This window comes from Haemaphysalis longicornis, unplaced genomic scaffold, assembly GCF_048455015.1.
Source record: "Haemaphysalis longicornis isolate Haplotype H1 unplaced genomic scaffold, Haemaphysalis longicornis Haplotype H1 scaffold_3, whole genome shotgun sequence".
Lineage (NCBI taxonomy): Eukaryota > Metazoa > Arthropoda > Arachnida > Ixodida > Ixodidae > Haemaphysalis > Haemaphysalis longicornis.
The window spans coordinates 130,777,319-130,797,076 of record NW_027526335.1 but is presented as its reverse complement, the minus strand read 5'-3'; the positions used below and the strand labels follow the sequence as shown (position 1 = coordinate 130,797,076).

Sequence of the window (19,758 nt, the reverse complement as noted above, 5' to 3'; positions counted from 1 at the left end):
CCGTAATTATAATCGTTGCGGGTGTTTGAGTAATGGCGAGGGCCACAGCAAATTCTTCCGCGGCCCAGATAGATGTGGTCTTGATTGAGGCGCAGGTGAGGATCTTGTCTTTAGTGGTTGCTATGGCTAAGTGAGAGGTTGAACTGTGCACATGCCTCAGCATTTTTTGTCATGAGAGAATAGAGTGCCAGCCTTACAAAAACCTGTGTAATGCTTCTGAAATTTCGAAAGTCAAGCGCTATAGTTGGTTGCCAGATAAGCCTACCCGAAGGGCACTGTGCAGTCATGAGTGAAAGTTTACAGACGATGACAGTGCCAATTTCAGAGAGTTCAACTTCCCCGCGGGGATCGTGCGACTGCTTTTTTGCCTCAACGATTCTTCACTTCACGAATGAAGTGATATAAGCATGCATTAGCTGCTCTATTTGTCCTTAACTTTTTGCTAATCACTCTACATGTATGCGGGCACACGGATATGCATTGCTCAAAAACTTTTTAGAGGGTCTGCATTATTCCTAAAATTATACACTGTTTTTTCAATAAACATGCGAGAATTGTTACAGTGCAGTGAACTGCACAAATAAGAAACAGATCGATTTGAACGTGGTTTGTAAAGATCCACCTATTGGCTTATGAAAGGCGATGGGTGCATGATATTCCATTCTGAGATAGATACAATTGGAATTTCTGGTGCAATGCAGTAGGTTACATGTGCTATGCCGCGCCCCGCCCTAAACCGGCCTAAAATGTACCAAAACCCCTTTAAGAAAAGAATGCATAGAACTGAGCCTGAAGAGCATTGTGCAGTAAAAAAAATCACAAGTCTTTTGAAATTTCCGGCATTGCTGGGGCTCGAACCCAGGTCCTTCAAACCAAGACCTGTGATTGTACCCCTAGGCTACTGAATCTGAAAGGGGGGTGGGGGGTGGGGGGGCTCTTTTAGCATGGCTACACTTGTGCAAAACAACCAGGAATCTAGGAAGAAACACATGGAAGAAACACATGGTAGATGGCACTGGGTGCCATCTACTGCCCCCACCATTTCAGAACAGGAAATGGCGGGGCCTTGCACCCACAAGGGAACTGAGTTTTAATTAAGCTTTACGCCGTCCTTAATTAGCTGTAACGGCTGCTTGTTTCAGGACCACGACGCTAGACTCGTCGGGCAAGCCCCTGGGTGTGCGCAGCCCGTCGCCGGGCGGGAGGACGCCTTCGCCGGATGGCCACAAGATGACTGTCAGCATCAACTGCAAGGCCCCCAACCGACCCTCCCTCAGCACGCGCTTCAGCACCCATGTGTATGTCGACCCATGCTGGCCAACCATATTGCGCCATCTAGCCTCTTAGGCAGCTACATTGTTTTTTCACAGATTTAAAACATCAGGCAGTCATGAGAGCTAACACCATTATTGGTGGGAACAACTGCATGCTGGACTCTTTTCACGCCCAAGGCATGCTAGTTAGGACAATCCTCAAGTCTGCAAGCCAGAGGGATGCAATGCTCACAGATTCTCAATGATGTTCCGTTAATTTATGTGCCCGTCATACTTTAAATCTGGAGCTTGTTAAAGTGCCTCTAATAGTTCTAACATGCAAATATGTAAAAGATGCAGTGGCTACCTTGGCAAAGTTGCTTTTACAGCTGTGCTGTTTGAGGTCACTGCACACTTCCTCGCAAATAACGATGTCACAACAAATAATGGGGAAGTAATTGGACAGAAATTGCTATTTATTTGTTCATTTCAAACCAAAGTGCCTTTTATTTCCAGGCATGCCTATGTATAGAAGGCCTCAACTTTGTGGTGAAAAAGTGGCATGTTTTCTATGGTGTGGCACTGCATGATGGTTATGTTTTGCTTTTCTTTCATTCATTTCTTCCAGCCCGACTCAAGCTGCTCTGGCATGTCTTGGGGTACGTACCACTTGTGCTTAGAAAAAAAGCGATGTTCTTACTGCGATTCAAAACCTAATTTTGTACAGCGCTTTGGTAGGAAAAATGATACTTTCATAGTATTATGAGCAAAAATAATGCAGTAAATGAGAATTGTGCATGGCGCAAAAGCATGACAAAAATGTGACCAGGATTTGATTGTCCTTACTGCCTGCTTGGCAGAACAAACTGAATAATATTTAATACTCGCAAGCAAGGACAAATGTTACGTTTTCACGGTTTTATTGCACAAGCAAATTGACAAAGTTTCAAAACGTACCAAGAATTTTGTGAATCTGACCACTAAATCCCAAGATACTGTGTTGACTAAAGCACTGTTACTGAATATCATGCCATACATCAGCAAGAACACTGTGTGAGTGTTGTGCTATAATTAGCTGATGCAGAGCTCTCTTGCTTTGTACTGGGATAGCTGCTCTTATACCACCAGGAATTCACTGGAAATAGAAGTTGTCTTTGGCTGGTGACGGACATTAAAACAAACTTTTTCTAAGCTGGTGAATATCTTAATTGGTGATAACGTTCGGCCCCTTCACATGAGGAAACTTGCACATGCCTATGCCTTCACCTCTGATCCTCTAGCCATTGTGAATGCATCAAGTTTAGGCTTGAAGCCCCCACAATGAGGCCAGAACACTTAGGTTGGCCTGCTGCAAAAGATAATCTGCAAATTAACCCTTTTAGACAGATAAGCACGAATCACAGCTGGGTTATGGCATCATCATTATCATTATCTTTAAATGCATTGCAAATACATAACCACCATGTTGGGGCATTTGAATTTGTGTTTCTGTGCATTCTGACTCATCATAAAGGTTTTGAAAGTTTGGTTTTAAATGTTCTGTTCGAAATATAGTTTATCCACTGAAATACATAGATACATGCAGAAGGAGGTCCCAAAGTTAGAACTCTGGGGGACCTCCTACTAAAAGGGGCTTACTAGTATTATTCTACCATCACAGTTTCCAAAAAACTGTGGCACGTACAGTCTTCATCAAAATTTTCTAGGCCATGTAAAAGGTTTCCAGGCCACAAATAATTCAGTGTACGCTTAACGTTTAACTGTTGCCAAAATATTTCATGATGGTAAGACAGAAAGGTGTTTTTTCTAGCTTTCTGGTATAAAACATTTCATCCTCACTCGAGAGGAAAAACTGTACTTTGAAACTTCTGCGGCCTAAGTACTCTCGCCATGGACTAGAAAATTTTGACAAAGGCTGTACCATGTTGTTTAAGAGCAATCTTCCTTTTTTTTTTTTTTTTTTCAGGGATTGTAACCGAATCGTGAAATTAGTGAAATTTGGTTACTTGAAATTACATTACACAATAGTTTTGTGGCTTGAGGAGAAGCACTAGTCCTGATGTTATGATCGTCATTTTTTTAACTGTATGCACTCAAGATTTTTGCGTTTATTGTGTTTTAACACGCTAAGCACAAATACACAATCAGTTAATGCCTATGCAGCTTAGGTTCGTGGGTATGCAACATGTTAGGTCTTTCGTTTGTGGTCAAATTATTGTGTGCACACTAAATACAAGCATATGTGACATGCATCGGTATGTGATCCCCATAGAAGGACCAGTGACTGCAACTATAGCACAGCAGTAATTGTGCCATTGTCACTGTAAAAGCTATAGGTAGCCAACCATCTATTAGGTTGGATACTAATATTTCTGTAAAATAGTCTATGCAATTGTTTACACTTGCTGGAACAAATGTTAAATATTCATAGTTTCACTGTACTAGCCAATTGAAATGCTTTTGAATGTGAGATGACAGGCATATCCCAATATATGGTGGGCTAATGTTGATCTCATAGTAAAATTAGGCCTGAAAAAACGACACCAGCTACTATAAATATGTGCGCGAAAATGGTCATTTAAAGGACATTGAAGAGAAAATTTTTATTAAGATATAACTGTAACAGTTCCCCGGTATCTCCTTTCAAACTTCTCGATTTGAAATAAAAGCGTTACAGGAAATTTATATTTTGGCCCATTTTCAGTTGATGAGAATCATTCCTTAAGCATTTGAGGACTTGTTTGAGTGGTCTGCTTTCAAATTCCTCTAAGGCATCGCGAGGCCACATACATAGTTCAAAACTTGACATTACATGTGCACATTCTAGGAGTTAGAGAATCATTCACGGAAGGTGTTAATTTTGTTCTCTTTGCTTTCAGAATGATGTGACTGATGGAGCTGTTGTGAAGACCCTCACATTCAAAAAGGTACTCTATCAAACTCCTGTGTTTCTTTTTTTTTTTTTTTTTGTACAGCACCAACGTTGAAGTAAGCTCTGAAAAACAACAGATTGAGTAAGCCTGTAATGGACAAATGATCAGCACACAGTCATCGGGACTTGGCCTTTCTGATTGTCGTGGAGCGCAATCTTATTTCTGTATGCGTAGTCCCACATGGTAGTGTTGTAGGATATTAATCATAAATTCCTTATTTACTGGTTTCATAAAGTGTGTTTCAGTGCACATTACACCTTGAATTAAGTGGGGAGAGCTCCCACAGAAAATCCACTAGTATGTACTAGTTTTTTGATTGTATTTGTAAACTGCTCCTTCGAGGACATGGGTGGAAGTGGTAAAAGGGAGGGAAGGAGAGGGAAAGGGGGACGTACTAAAACATGAATGTTGCACAGGTGGAGGATACTCAATTTTTCCATTCATAATGCATGGCAGGTTTGGCATGCCGCTGCTTAGTGTATGGAAGATGTGGCCAAGGTAGGCGACCAGCTGCTGAAAGCATGGCAAAGCCTCTGCCCCTAACTTACAAACAAGGTATAGCAATGCGTGAAAGGTGTTCTGCACCTGACGTGTAGAACAGCTGTCATGATAAGGCGAGCATATGGCAACATGAGGAAGTTCTAAAAACTGTGTTTGCTTGGAAGAAATTCCTGAACATAATAACGTGTGATTCGAATCAATCTGCAGGTGTGCATAACACAAACTACAAATACCTCTTCACTATGAACAGACACAGCCTGCGTGTTTGGCAAACACTGAATGCAGATGGTTGAGGCCACATCATGATTAGAGAAGTTTTTACCGAGTCTGGTTGATTGATTATGAGGTTTAACACGCCAACGCTACACAGGCAAATGAGGTGCGCCATACTCCGGATTGATTTTGACCACCTGTGGATCTTTAACGTGCGCCGAAATCTCGAAAACACGGGTGTTTTCGCTTTTCGCCTCTATCAGAAAAACGGCCGCCGTGATCAGGAACCGAACTTGCGTCCTTGGGCTCAGCAGCACAGTGCCTTAGCCACTGAGCCACCGCTGCGGGTTAGCGAGTCTGGTCGAACTTAAGTATTCACGACAGTGGACGGAGTTGTGAAGTGGTGTGCCCTTTCCTTGTGGCCACCCAGGACGGCCCCCTGAACCTGATCCTGGACGGTGGTCTGAACTCGACGCACGATGGTCGCATCGTGGTGAGCGAGGTGCTCGAGGGGGGCATGATCCCCGTGGGCGGGGAGATCAGCAAGGGCGACCAAATCCTCATGGTGGACAACACGCGCCTGGTCAACACTACCCTCACTGCCGCCCGGGTGGCCATCCAGAATGCCATGGCCAGTGACACGGTACGTGCGCCACCAAAGTTTTCTTACAACTACTAAAGTATGTAGGCTATCATCATAGCAACCACAATCCTGCTAAGGTCCACTGCAGTACAATGAATAGGCCTTACCGGTTCCTATCCTGAATAACCACAATCACGTACCTTCCCCTGACTTTTCTCACCTCATCCTTCTACCGCGTTACGTATGTATCTTCACTGCTCGCCTTTTCCTAGGCGAGCAGTAAAGGTCATCAAAATAGCAGTAGGGAATGGCAATCCCTACGGTCATTCCAATGCCCTGAGCCATTCCATTACTTTGGCTCTACCCAACAAATCGAGCCCAACCTCCACATTTCTTTCTAGTGGCGTTCTAACCTAAATTACGATAAAACTGAGGCTGTACAAATGTGCGGTTGGTAGAATCAGGTGGGCTTGTAACGAAACGGGGTACTGAAAAATGCAGCGGGCAGAGGCGGAGCTAGGTGCAGAATATAATGTCGTCATATGGCTGCAAAGAAATGCACCCTCCTCTTTCTTGCTGGCTTGGTGTTCTTGGTGTACTCATCCTGCTACATGTACTCATATGCAGCGCCGCACATTTGGTGCTCCAAAACTGTTCTTCCCAAACGAAACTGCTAGTTCCTCTACACCGACGTTTACCAATGCCAGTGCCTTTAAATGCTCCCGTCACACCACTCTGCTCTATCAGAACATGGCACCTTTACCAACTACGTGCGCCTACATTATGACACAGCCATTCACGCAGGCAGAGCTCCTCACAGCGCAAGACACACTGCTGCACAGAGTTTCATTATCCCCAGCCCTAATTCAGTGGAGCGTCTATGCTGATTCATAAACTGCTACAGTCAAACCCAATTCTAACGAACCCGGATAGAGCGAATTATGCTATATATCAAGCAAAAACAAATCAGTTACGAAAATACACACGAAACATATTCCTTATAATGAAATTCACATCTGATATATGAACTCAGCGCGCGCCTAGAATTGGCCCGAAATGCATGGTCTCAAATTGGCGATTGAGATGTTCACCCTCGCATGGAGCGACGTAACCCCCATCACTTTCTGTAACTGCTTCCGATGCGCGGGACTCACGACGGAACCTTTCAGTTAGTGAGTGTGGATTAAGATGGCAGCATCAGCGAACTGTGGGAAGAGCTCGCCAACATTTCCATCGCTATGCCGAGAGGGGTGTCCTTCGAGGATTTCCTGAGTGTCGATGACGATGTTGATCACTTTGAGCCCCTCGGGCGCAGACACCGTCGCCGATGTCATGGCAGCTGGTGCCGCTGAAAGCACCAAATAGGTGGAAGGTGTCACGAGTGAAAGCCGTCTGACGCTTATTGAAGCACTTCTGGCAGCCAATGTGCTCCACCAACATTGCTTCGATATTGAAGGACACGGACTTGAACTGGTGCAAACGATCGCTTGAGGAGAGAATGCTTGCCTAATTGACGCCGTTGAAACAAAAGTGATAAAAAAAATCACTGCTTATTTGTGAAGTAGGCAGTTAAGACAGAAAGAAGCATTATTGCTTGCAATAAATGGGTTGCTTAATCTATGGTAACGGCATATCTTATTGTGTTAGCTTCTGCATGCAGGAATGGTTGGGGGGGGGAGGGGGGATCCCACATATTGTGAATAGATAGGTTCGGCTATATCGAACAGATGGGCATATCAAACAAATCGCGGCACATATTACCGTTCGCTATAACCGGGTTTGACTGTGCTGGATGGTTTTAATGAATTCGTCCACGTCGGTGAAACAGTGCAAGGATGGGGACAAGAAAGGGCACTGCAAGCTCTGTCCCCGTTCCTACGCTGTTTCATTGACATTGTCATGTAACCAGGTAGCCCAAATTGAAGCTTTTGTTTTGCTTCAATTCATTTGCCTTAGAAATTTGAGATTTTCTGGACACCTGCCCCTGCCGTCTTCAGTCATGCTCATACGGCTTTAACCTGGGGTGGCCCCCGTGCTAGCTGTGACGAGGACCTAGCCACCTCATTATCACTCCCTGCTTGCTAAACTTTACCCTTTGTGCTCTGCTCCAATCGAGCAGGCTGCAGTAAAACACTGAGCTGCCTCGCTCCTTGAGGTCTGCACACTGGCCGTTCACCAAATTAGATATTGTTATTAGAGCCCACACCATTACCTTTGCTTGTGTTCCTTCAGGTAATCCAGGGTGCATCGGAGTTTGTAGTGCGGTGTATGTCCAGAGGGAAAATTGATTGATTGATTGTACGGTTTAACGCGCCGACGCAACGCAGGCAATGAGGCGCGCCACAGTGGAGGGCTCAGGATTAATTTTGACCACCTGGGGATCTCTAACGTGCGCCAAAATCTCGCACACACGCACGTTTTTGCTTTTTGCCTCCATCAGGAAAGCGGCCGCCGCGGCCGGGAATCGAACCCGCGTCCTCGTGCTCAGCAGCACAACGCCTTAGCCACTGAGCCACCGCGGCAGGTTTGAGAAGCAAAATTTCACACACATATGAAAAAAAAAAAAAAAATGAAAACTGGTTGCTTTAGCTGCCAAGGAAAGATGATAACCATCATCGCTTTGACTGAGCTTCTTGGCCAAACTACACGGAGTTCCAAAAGATGTCAACAACATATACAATTCCTTCGCCTGCTCACTGGCCATGTGTTGAAGTAGAAGGCAGCAATTTCACCAATCTCCCACATTCAGGGAGACTAGAGCAGTGGCAATGACTATTGAATGCGCTTCACTATACAACACGTTTGGCCTTGGCTAAAAGAGCTTATGTGCTCACGTGCTAGCTGCCATGAAGGTGCATTTTTTCCCCTTGATGTAGCCTCTTTATTCTGTCCCAAAGCATCATATAATGTATCCTGGCCTTACAAGAGATTGAGTGGATTGTGTTCGTGTGCAGTCACAAAGCATCATATATTTGACCATTGGTGCCTCAAATATATAGTACAGTAATGTCTTGTTACCTCAAAGTACTAAAAACCAAAAAAATATTTCGAGATAAAGGATTTTCAAGATAAGCAAAGTTGCGCAAATTGCCATGAAATATCGAGTTCTTTGCAAAAAAGGCGCTACTAGAGCCAGTAGATGCTCTAGGCGCTACTACTTACGGCTCTTCAACAGCAGCTTCCAATCTTGCTTTTCATAAATGTTTGAAAGAAACAAAAAAAACATACAAGAGACATTCGCCAGCTGGGTTTTGTGGCACTGCAATTTTACTTAGCAGAAAAGAACTGCGTAATGCTAGTCTTAGCTTTGCAGTCACAACCTCGGGCCTAGCAAGGAGTCCTCTAGCTGCTTGACGCATTGCATGAGCCGATCTTCCCTGCCACTGCTCTCCATTGGGTTTTCCCCTACACGACACACCTTTATCTTCTAGTACACTACCTCTGCGCATGTCTCTACCATCACATGACATGCCAGATGGTTGCTCGATGAAGTCGATATGCCTCTGGGCTCGGACTTCATGTTCGGGGAAATCATCGGCTTTGTGGTAGGTGCGGCTAAACAGTAAAAAAAAACAATCGAGGGACTTAGGCACAGCAGCATCGCGCAAATCTTGTGAAACGGTCCGCGGTGGTGAAATTTTCGTTCCACCGTCAGTCAAGAATTCGAGATATCCACAGTTTGGCCAAAAAATGCTGCGAAATAAAGGGCAACAAATACACGGGACGTATAGGAAATGGTTCGGTGCCATGGAAAATTTCAACTTAGCCGATTTTTCGAGATGCGCAAGTTCGAATTAGTGAGGTATTACTGTAGTTATCTTAGCCAAAAAAGAAAAAAAGAAAGAAAAGAACAAGTGGGTGCATAATAATAGTTACGCATGTCTCTAGTTATTATGGGGCTTGTAGCTTTCTGCTGGTTCGTAGTTTATATCAAGAGTAGCCAGCGGCCACGATACGTACAGCGCCACGCAAAACTGAAGTTTTAGTTTGGGCTGTAAAAAAATAGTGACAATTTGAAAAGGAAAAAACAGTGCCTATTCTGTGGACCAGTGGATGATGATCATGAACACCGAATAATGTGCAGCGTTATTCTGTGAACCACATCGCAGTGCAATTGTTCAGGTTTACTCTGTGAAACATACCACAGTAGTTGATCCTTATTCATCTTAAGCAACCTAGAAGATTCCAATCCACCCTTATTTACATAAATAGTGGGTAGAATTCTGCTTGGACTAGAACCCAGGCTGTTAGTGCCAAAACTTAATACTCTACCTCTGCACCATGGAAGCTGACCAGCACAGCCCTTTTAGCAGTAGTTCAAAATGGAACAAACCCCGGGGTCTGAACCAGAGAATAAAGCTGAGCATTATTCTGCGGTCTGGTCCACAGAATAGGCAGTGCGAAAATGGGCAACAGGTGCTGACCACATAAGGGAGCCAGCCATGTGTGATGCGAGTACCGTGATGCCTCTGCATTTTAAATGAAATAAAACATTTTTGATCTTCTTTCAGGGTGACCTTCGGCTGACCATAGCGAAGATGCCATGACCTACGCAACCACCATCTCAAAAAGCCATAGAACAAAGTTCACAGCCGCTTCACGTAACCCGATAAGAAAACAAAATCTTGACTCTTTGCAAGCCGTGCTGACCATACACAAAGCCAAAATGTCTTCAAGGCTTCTGGCATGCTTGGAAAAAAAGAAAACCGTCGAGCAGCACTTGTCAAAGAATACTCCCCGAGCAACAACTTCAAATTGCTGTACATACACTTAACCCGAGTGCTCCGAAAGTTGCTTGACATTGTACCATAAAGCAGGCCAGTGTCGTCCCGCAGTATGTAAATAAAAGGACGAGTGCTACTGTGTCTCCTCTTCCTTTATTTTCCTCCTTCTAAACAGTTGTGCTGGCTTACAGTAGATCAGCTGTGTCCTGTGAAATAACCTGTCTGCATCTGTGTCAATAAACGTGTCCTCTGAAGTCCACAATGCTACGAGTGTGCTGTGTGGTGAATGAACACTAGAATCCGAACTTGATGTTCATCGCACATCTTTGCACGCTGAGAAAGTGACAGTTGTGGTGCACGCACTAGATAACCCCTTTTAAGTGCTTCCGTAGTTTCGATGACTTAGTGAAAAACATCAGCTTTGTTTTATAATGTTAAGCAGAAAAAATTGGCCTAACCATTTGTAGAGTCCCAACAAAGGCACATCGAAGTTGCAGATCAATTCACTAACGTTAACGTTCAGGTTTAATGGCCATGTCATTTGAAACATCCCACTGGCTTGCATGAGAGTTTTAAGTGCTTCCGTAGTTTCGATGACTTAGTGAAAAACATCAGCTTTGTTTTATAATGTTAAGCAGAAAAAATTGGCCTAACCATTTGTTGAGTCCCAACAAAGGCACATCGAAGTTGCAGATCAATTCACTAACGTTAAGGTTCAGGTTTAATGGCCATGTCATTTGAAACATCCCACTGGCTTGCATGAGAGTTGAAACCATTTCATACAATAAATTCTGGCTGTGGAAAGCATAAAGCTAGCCAGATGTATAAACAACGTTACACGGAAGCAACAAAGTGTAAAGGTAACCCTCTAAGGACTGCAGTATCAAAAGCACAAAGGAATATTTCGATAAGCAAGCATCGCTCTGGAAAACTTAGTAGTGCCATTAACAACCAGCTCCTTGTAGGAAATGCAATACCAAAAGCACAGAGGAATGCTTCCGCAAGCAACACCCTTTCAGATAATCCTGAAGTGCCATTAACAAACTGCTAAGCTGTCACTGCTGAATAGGGGCAATTGCATTGTGTGTGCTTTCGGCCCTCTTTTTAAACATGATATGTAAGAGCTCTAAGCAAGCTTGAAATAAATCACTGTCATCTAAAGCAGTGGGTTCTCTCCCGGCGCAAACTAAATTAGCTAAGTTGGAATTATCTACACCTATCCACATCAACTTTAGTTGGAATTATCTACACCTATCCACATCAACTTTAGAGAGAAAGCAGCAATTGTACTTCAATAAATTTTTGCAAGTACTCAAATAGGGCACCCATTTCGGTGGCCCACATGGGCTTCCAACATAGAGTACAGAATGAAGATAGTACAGCTCAATAGAATAGGCAGGCATCCGTGAGAGGACTTAATTTTCGTACAACCGTTTACTGACTAGACCATGTCGTGTTTCCAGACGCAGAAACATTATCACAGGAATGTCAGTAACAACAAAAAAACACATTCTGGGCAGGAATACTAGCAAGGGAAAGAATTGGCCTCCCACAGCGACGGACACAATCATTACAAAACAAAGATGGCACGAGTGTATTGATGAAACCTGTAAGCTTAAAGCACATGGCTAAATAAGACCCTGCTTTAAGTCAGGATTACATCCACTGATGCAACACTACTGAAAGGTAAAACATTATTATCAAGCATTGGCTTAATATAAAATAACTACTAAGATGAAGCAAGCAACTTGGTTTAGCACAGCACATAATCATTTTCACATTTACACGTTATGTCTGAAGAGTTACTGCGTTGAGGATGTGTTATTAATTTTGCCACCAGAAAATGAAATACAACGGTTATTGCTATGAATTCAACACATGCAAACACAGAATATAAATTACGGGTAAATATTTAGAAATTTATCTAGAGCAGTGCTTCAATTCAAGAACAGCTCAATTCAAGAAACACTGCATGAATTACAGTCTTTTATTAAGGAAGAAAATCATCACTATGGTGTTAAAGATGCCAAGAAATGGGGTCTGCAATGCTTCACTAGCCAGAAATTATGTAAAGGTGCGCATTACAAAATATCAATTCACTTCAAAAGACTTCAACTTGGGACAAAATATGACACTCGGTCCACCCTGTAAATGAATCAGTTACTCTTGTCGGTGACCATTAAGACATAAGCTTGAAAACTGTCGCAAAAACACAACCTTGGCACTCCGACTTGGACCTTTGCATGAGAACTCCATACTTTCGCATTATAGGCGCTCAATAAGTCTCTACACGCCTCCGTATCGCAGCGCATTGAAAATGAAAAATGAGTTTTTTAAATTAAAACAGAAAATTCGATTCAGCAAAGCGATACAGCATAGTTGTGACATGAACGGCCATTTGCCAAGAGGCCAGCAGCAGTCTGAAAAGAAAACACACGTTTTGGGACAGTACTGCAATCCTTTGAAAAGGGTGCAACTAGTGTTCCAAACATACTTTTGAGAAGCCAATGCCGTTCCGTCTTTTATTTCACGCAGTGTAATCAGATACCCGAAGGTTTTCTGGCAAACGTGCACCAGTTCACTGCCCTCCTCAGCTGACATACACTGCAACTGAGAATCCAGCAAGATCATTTCAATAACAACAATACAAAATCAGAAATGCATGGGGTGGCGCCAACGTCAGCGAAGAGGTCAGAAATCGGCTCCTTTCGTTCCAGCTCTCTTCCACTGCCTTTCGCCTGCGCTGTTGGCGCCAACGCCACCACAGTTTGCCGGTGGTGGGAGCGCATGTATGTGTCCACACTGATGTATCCAAGACCACTGGGTGGTGGTCACTACTGTCCATGGTGGTATCAAGATCCGTGAGCCTCGTGGATCACTCCACTTCAATAGCCCAGCTGTGGGGAACCACTCCGTACTGCAAGGCAAGCATAGACGCGAGAATGTTTCGTACAACATCTCCAGACTACTATTATAAGTCATAATAAGACAGTGTTTTCTTAGCAAGTCTTCAAGTAAGTCTTTATTAAGTAAGCCTTTAAGTAAGTCTTAGTAAGTCAAAGTAGCACACGATAGTACCAGCATGTGTGGGGGGTGCAAATGCTTGATTGATTGTTGATTGATTGTGGGGGTTTAACGCGCCGACGCAACGCAGGCAATGAGGCGCGCCGTAGTGGAGGGCTCCGGGGATCTTTAACGTGGGGATCTTTAACGTGCGCCGAAATCTCGTACACGCGGACGTTTTTGCTTTTCGCCTCCATCAGAAAAGCAGCCGCCACGGCCGGGAATCGAACCCACGACCTCGTGCTCAGCAGCGCAACGCCTTAGCCACTGAGCCACCGCGGCGGGTGGGTGCAAATGCAAATAACCAATCAAAAACCATGCAGACTTGAAATGCTAAAACATGCACTAAAACAAAATACTCACAGAGGCTAGCTTTGAATAGTCAGGACCAGTGAATTAACCCCTTAAGTGCTTTGGACGAGCAGAGCTCGTCCTGCCCAAACTGTCACCAAACTGCTTTGGACGAGCAGAGCTCATCTTAGCGTAATAGGTACTGCCCTACACTGTTCAGGACGAGAAGCGCTCGTCTGCGGCTTAGATTGCGTGCCATCCACTAGATGGCAGCATTTACTCGACGAATTAGTTTTCTCCTGCGGCAAGGCGCGCTTTTTTTTATGAAAAGATGGCGTGCGGTGGCGCCGACCCATGCATAGCTGGCCCGTCAACTAGAAAAAGAAGCTTTTCATTTTCGTCATCTTCTTCAAGTGATGCTGATTCGGATACAGATGTTTATCTTGTCTCTGGAAGTGAAGACAGCGATGACGGTGAATTGAGCAGCTCCTCCGGTGATGACGAAAACAGCGGGGAAGCGAACATCGCGAGTGCTCGCTAGTGGATTCTGTTTTATGTGGACAATCCTCCTGTGAAGCCTCATCGCTTTCCATTCTTGGCCATTCCAGGCAAGACTTTCATATTGTCATCGCCGAGTGACATTATGGAATATATTCAGCACTTTCTGGACGATGAACTTATATCATTTGTGGTAGACGAAACCAATCGCAAAGCGGCTGAAAAGTTGAAATGCTTTCCTCCCAGTGATCACTCCCACCTCAAAAAATGGGTACCAGTGACAAAGGAAAATATGTGTGTATTCCTTGCACTCCTGCTATTGCAAAGGTGCTTAGCCTACACAAGTGAAGACAGATGTGGCATCTGCAACTGTTCTATTTATAAAGGTTTTAATTTTGTTAGCAGCAGGTAGCTTGTTTCCTATGTATTCTTCAGAAATAAACTTTATTGTGTTGATTTGACTAACTGTGGGGTACAAATATTTTTAAACATCGACTAGCTACTTTTTAGTACAATCAGATTCGAAATCAGCAATAAAAAAAATAGGCACTTTTGGTCGGGAAATTCCAAAAAAAATAACGCACTTAAGGGGTTAAGGTTCTTAAAATATCAGCACTTCTTGCTCCTACTGTACAATGGTGCTAAGCTGTTTGCTGGGTGGGTTTTGTCTTGCGAGTGGCTCACAAAGGCTTGGTACATTTCATGATAACAGCAAAGAAATACTGTTTGTGATGCACTTTTCTTTAAAACTGCCCCACTGTCACATTTCATATTTATTTGTTTAAAACTTTCGTAGCCCTGGGTGAGTGGAAGGATCTCCACAATAGCAGAGAAAGAAAAAAATTGAACAGATACAATACAATGAATGATACTGTTTTTAATTTTCTGCTGTGGCATGCTTGCTGTCCCAAGCCCCACATTGAAGTTTCCACTGATGTTGCAGGATTTTAATTACAATAACTTCCCTGCGATACATAATGTTGCGAATGTTACTGCAATGGAGCTGTTGATACAGTTTTTGTCACAAGTTTCTATGCCATGCCAAACAAGGTTTTCTCTCCAATGGGATCAGAATGTTCCACACCAGAAAGTTGGCAAAAAAGAACCTCTTTTCTTTACTGACACAAAAGAAACTGACTACACCTAAACGTTAAGCTTGTGCATTGAATTCTTTGCGTCCCGGAAACTCTTTTCATGGCCTAGAAAATTGTGGCAAAGGCTGCACCTGTCCACGCACTACACCGATTGAACAAAGCAGTTTCTTCCCCGGTGCACATTCAGCTGCACGAGCAACCCACCTGGATGTCCGTGATGGCCTTGAGAATCCTGGTGTGGAGAGAATTGCTCTGTTCCATGGTGGGGATGTGAAGGCTCTCCCCCCGATGCACTAGCCGCTCGATGGGGCAGATGACGCACGCTGTTCCGCAGCCAAACATCTCCAGCAACTGCAAAGGCACCAGGAATAGCATCGTGCTACGACCTTTTTCACCAGCACTTGTGCCAGAACTAACTTGCACACCCCAGTCCTTCACCCGAAATTGTCTTCTCAGTCTCACTGGCAACTGAGAAAAGAAAAAGGTTGGCAAGGAACATGTTGTAACACCAGTGATCATTTCTGGGTCCCTGTGTACATTGCAAATGTGTCTCTTTTTGGTTTATATAAACAAACTTCAAATCAAAATCAAATCAAATCAAACACATCCTCGACGAGCATTCTAGCAAACGTGACCCACATTTGGCATTTTCACAGTCTCTGGACATGAGCGACAAAAAGAGGGGAATTATTTCCAGTGAAAGCAGCTGCCATGGTCCTCATTGTTTAGGTTCTGCTCATTTGCACGTGTCTTAACCGCCACTGCCATACCTGTGGCACCACATTTGTAGGTCGTCTACACACCCCAATCAGCTGAAATAAGAACACATTAGTTCCCAGGTAAGAGCACACTTGCATTTAAAACCTACAGCTTGCTTTGGCCTTATTTAACAGTTTGGTATAACACTATGCTCAGTGTTATTGCATTACTACAAGTAATAGACTAGAAAGAGCACAGAGGAAGTTACCAGCAACTTTTTTTTTCTTTTTTACACTTATCACACAAAATGCACACCCTCACATAGATGTATACTGCATGAAGAATGCAGGATGTTCTACACATCAGTTTCAGTCAACACAGTTACTGTTTCCCCCAAGGTAACTGTAACTGCAACACTGCTACTTTCTACTGATAACAGGCCTATGACTGCTGCAGACACAATGAAATGTGATTGTCATTTACTTGAAAAAGACCACCTTCATGGAAGAGCATGCACCAGTGGTGCTGATCTGTTTTAGGGGCGAAGCCCCTTAGGGGCTGGGGCTGTTGGCGTCTCCTGTCGTCGCCGTAACCATCATTCATCTCATGTAGTCACGGTACTAAAACACCAGGAAACTCGTTTACGCCTCGTGCTAGAACGTAACTCGCACTACAAAAACGTTGGGACACTCATTTACGCCTTGTGCTGGAGCGCTTTGTAATTCGTACTAGAAAAACACTGGGGCAATCGTTTACGTCTCGCGCTAGAGAGCTTTGTGCTTCAAAGACAAGAGACTTTCACAGCAAAGCTGTATACCTGTACCCACCCAAGGTTTCATCTCCGTTGGCAAAAATGCCAGGACACCAAAAATACACTTATACACTGCATGCTTTGCCCCTCACAAAGTTTCGCGTAAGTGGAGATGACCTGGGATTTTTTTGCTTGAAAGGAGACGTCATGTGACCCAACCCCATGTGTGGCACTATATACACCCAGGGTGGGCACATGAAACGATTGTCAGAAGTCCTGCTGCGTCGAATGTAAAGAATCGGCGAACACCAAAATTTCCACCCTCTGGAACACTAATAAATATGCTGATCTTAAAGTGCAGCCAATGTAGATATGTGGAGTGCTGCGAAGCCTTCACTAAATAGTTGGTCATGTATATATATGTATATAACTATATATATATTTTTTTCAGTCTTGCCGGCATTCACATTAAAAGCCAGCAAACGCATAAAAGCCAGCAAAAGCCCCTGCATCGCAAAGCATCAGAACGTTTTCGTGAGTGTAAGAGGGGAGGGTCTGAGTGCCTCAACAAAAAGGGGTCCCCTAAGCATCCTCTCCTCCACACTAGCCCATAATGCTTTCACTGGACTGATGCCTTTTGAATGCCACATTTTTCGGTATGTTTGCAGCTGGTTCGAATTTTGGTTAGTCGAATTCTCAAGCTATTTGCGTTTTCCTGTCGCTTGTTCAACCCTGCGCCTATAGCCCGTATTCAATAGTGAGGCACGCATGCAGGCAGCCATGTGAATACGCCGTCACTGGTTATGTTGGGCTCCGCAGGATGGAGGTACTTGTCCGTGCTAAGTGCATGATATGGGTTGGACATTCCAAGCTCTAGCCCGCCGAACGCAAAGCAATGCCTCGACTCCAATGTGAGTGCGATTAATAACAACTCTGTTGACACCACTGTTGAGAATAGGGTCGAAACGGAGCAGACGACGCACGCCGGTGTTATTTTTTTTTTCTTCGGCTTGCGGCCGCAATGGCACAAGCTGCGCCATGACCGTGGCGCTTCGGCCATGTCCGTGGCCATTTTGAGTGTTGCCAAGCGAAGAAATTGACAGCTAAACTTTCCAATGAATACCACCTATACGCTGCTTCCTATCCTTTGAAGTTGTTGCGACTTCCTCGTCTTTATCCCTTGTAGCAGACGTTGCTGATCATCATTTTCATTCGCCTCGCCCCATTCTAGAACATTCCACTAAAAGCCTCATCCCAACTAGACGTGTCACTCTGCTCTTTGATCATCGCACCTCATTTGGAGGACCCAGAGGTCCAACACATAGTGCCAAAACCCGGGACTTCTAGACGATGCCAAGCCCATTGACACACAGAGCCGCCAAAGCTGAGAGAAAAGGTGTGGCGCCAGCAATCTTGGCAAGTTCCCAGCTGCATGCGACCGAATGGAACGACAGCTTTGATGACACTGCAGCCTAGGGGTGCAACTGGATGGCCTTTTAGCGGAAGTGGAAGACCACCTAAGGGGAAATCGAGAGGTGACGACAGCTGCAGTAAGTGTATTGCTCGAGCAAATCGGCGCATTTTATGGCCAGATTGAGAAAGTGCACGAGGAATCATTAAGGAGACGCCAGACGACTTGCTGGACAGCAAGACGCTAGACACCGGACAATACCGAGGTAGTCAGCACGACCACGAATCTACATCTCAAGCTGCAAGAATGCCGGTCTTTAATGCCACGGCCATGACTCTACATCTCAAGCTGCTAGAATGCCGGTCTTTAACGCCACGGCCATGAATCTACGTCTCAAGCTGCAAGAATGTTGGTCTCCACCACCACGGCCATGAATCTACATCTCAAGCTGCTAGAATGCCGGTCTTTAACGCCACGGCCATGAATCTACGTCTAAAGCTGCAAGAATGTTGGTCTCCAACACCACGCCCCGCGATTGTCCACTCACTACCAACCGGCAAGTGCAAGGTTCCCTAACTGGAGCTTCTCAAATTTGACGGGAACTGCAGATCATAGCAGCAATTCCGGATGCAGTTTTCAGCAGTCATTCCCAACAACGACGAGCTTAGCATGGCTGACAAGTTCAACTACTTGAGCAGCCTTGTGACCGGAGCAGCTGCATCGGCCAAATCAGGGCTGCAAGCTACCGATGACTGCTACAAGGACGCCCTCGAGATACTGAAAGCTTGCTTAGGATATAACCGCATCATCTTGCAAGATCATCTGTGAGGCCTCCTGGACTTGAAGCCAATGTCATCGTTATACAACGTCTGACAACTGAGGCGCCTTTATGACAAGGTCCAGATCCATATCCGCAGCCTCAAGGCCCTTGGCACGAGTTTGACAACCTGTTGCATCATGCTGATTTTTCTGAGATTGCACTTCATCGAACCCAGTCGAACGACTCCACCAGTCGAACGACCCCGCCAGAGCACAAGCTTCAATTGCTCTTGGATTTCTTCCACCACCACCTCAACGTGACAGGAGGCCATTGCTGAACAAGCCGCACAGAAAATTCATCACACCTCAGAAGACGGACGAAAACCCAGCTATCCGTGTGACGTTACCACAACGACCTCTGCTCTGCAAGGCTCAGTGAGTATGCCCCAGCAGCGCTTGTTTTGCAATTCTGAAAAGCACTCTACCGAAGCATGTACCGTACTTACCTGATTCTAACGCGCACCCAATTTTCCTGGCAAGAAAAGAGAAAAAAATTGCACCTCCGATTGTAACGCGCACAGAACTTTGTGACCCAGAAAAACAAATGCGAGAGAAAGGGGCGATTTATTCTCCGAAGTAATTTCGCTCACATTCTCCTCAGCGCTCTCCGAGAGCTCCTTGTCGCTTTCTGCTGACTACAACATCTTGTCCTCAGTGCTGTCGAGCGCGTTCACAATGCCACACTTCTGAAAGAACGTTCAACCATGGTGGATGGGATCGTGGCTCACGCATCACACGCCCATCCTGTGAGCTTCTCCAGAGGCACACGCTTCAGTCGACCGCTCGTTTTGAACGCGTGAGAGCCGCTTGTAAGCCACTCGTGGAAGCGACGCACCGTCGTTGCCGCTGCTGCCATTGCTATTAACAAGCGCGCAAGTGGAACAATTTGACGATTTGTGTGACTGCCGATAGAAAAGCCTAGGTG

General features: G+C 44.8%; 2 protein-coding genes across 6 annotated transcripts in view; one reads left to right on the top strand and one right to left on the bottom strand.

Annotated features, from left to right (window-relative positions):
• LOC144175084 (uncharacterized) overlaps positions 1–10,469 on the top strand; it is a 147,695-nt gene extending 137,226 nt beyond the window's left edge. For all 5 annotated transcript variants that reach the window (XM_077704135.1, XM_077704138.1, XM_077704137.1 and 2 more), the window contains 5 exons: positions 1,143–1,298; positions 1,882–1,912; positions 4,133–4,180; positions 5,331–5,543; positions 9,995–10,469. In XM_077704135.1, the coding sequence (XP_077560261.1) occupies positions 1,143–1,298; positions 1,882–1,912; positions 4,133–4,180; positions 5,331–5,543; positions 9,995–10,030 (484 nt within the window). In that variant the 3' untranslated portion in view covers positions 10,031–10,469. The remainder of the gene's footprint in view (positions 1–1,142; positions 1,299–1,881; positions 1,913–4,132; positions 4,181–5,330; positions 5,544–9,994) is intronic.
• Bcat (Branched chain amino acid transaminase) overlaps positions 10,342–19,758 on the bottom strand; it is a 45,725-nt gene continuing 36,308 nt past the window's right edge. Inside the window, exons 10-11 of the mRNA XM_077704140.1 lie at positions 15,358–15,504; positions 10,342–13,124 (exon numbers count right to left, since the gene is read on the bottom strand). Coding sequence (XP_077560266.1) covers positions 13,083–13,124; positions 15,358–15,504 — 189 coding nt within the window. The 3' untranslated portion in view covers positions 10,342–13,082. The remainder of the gene's footprint in view (positions 13,125–15,357; positions 15,505–19,758) is intronic.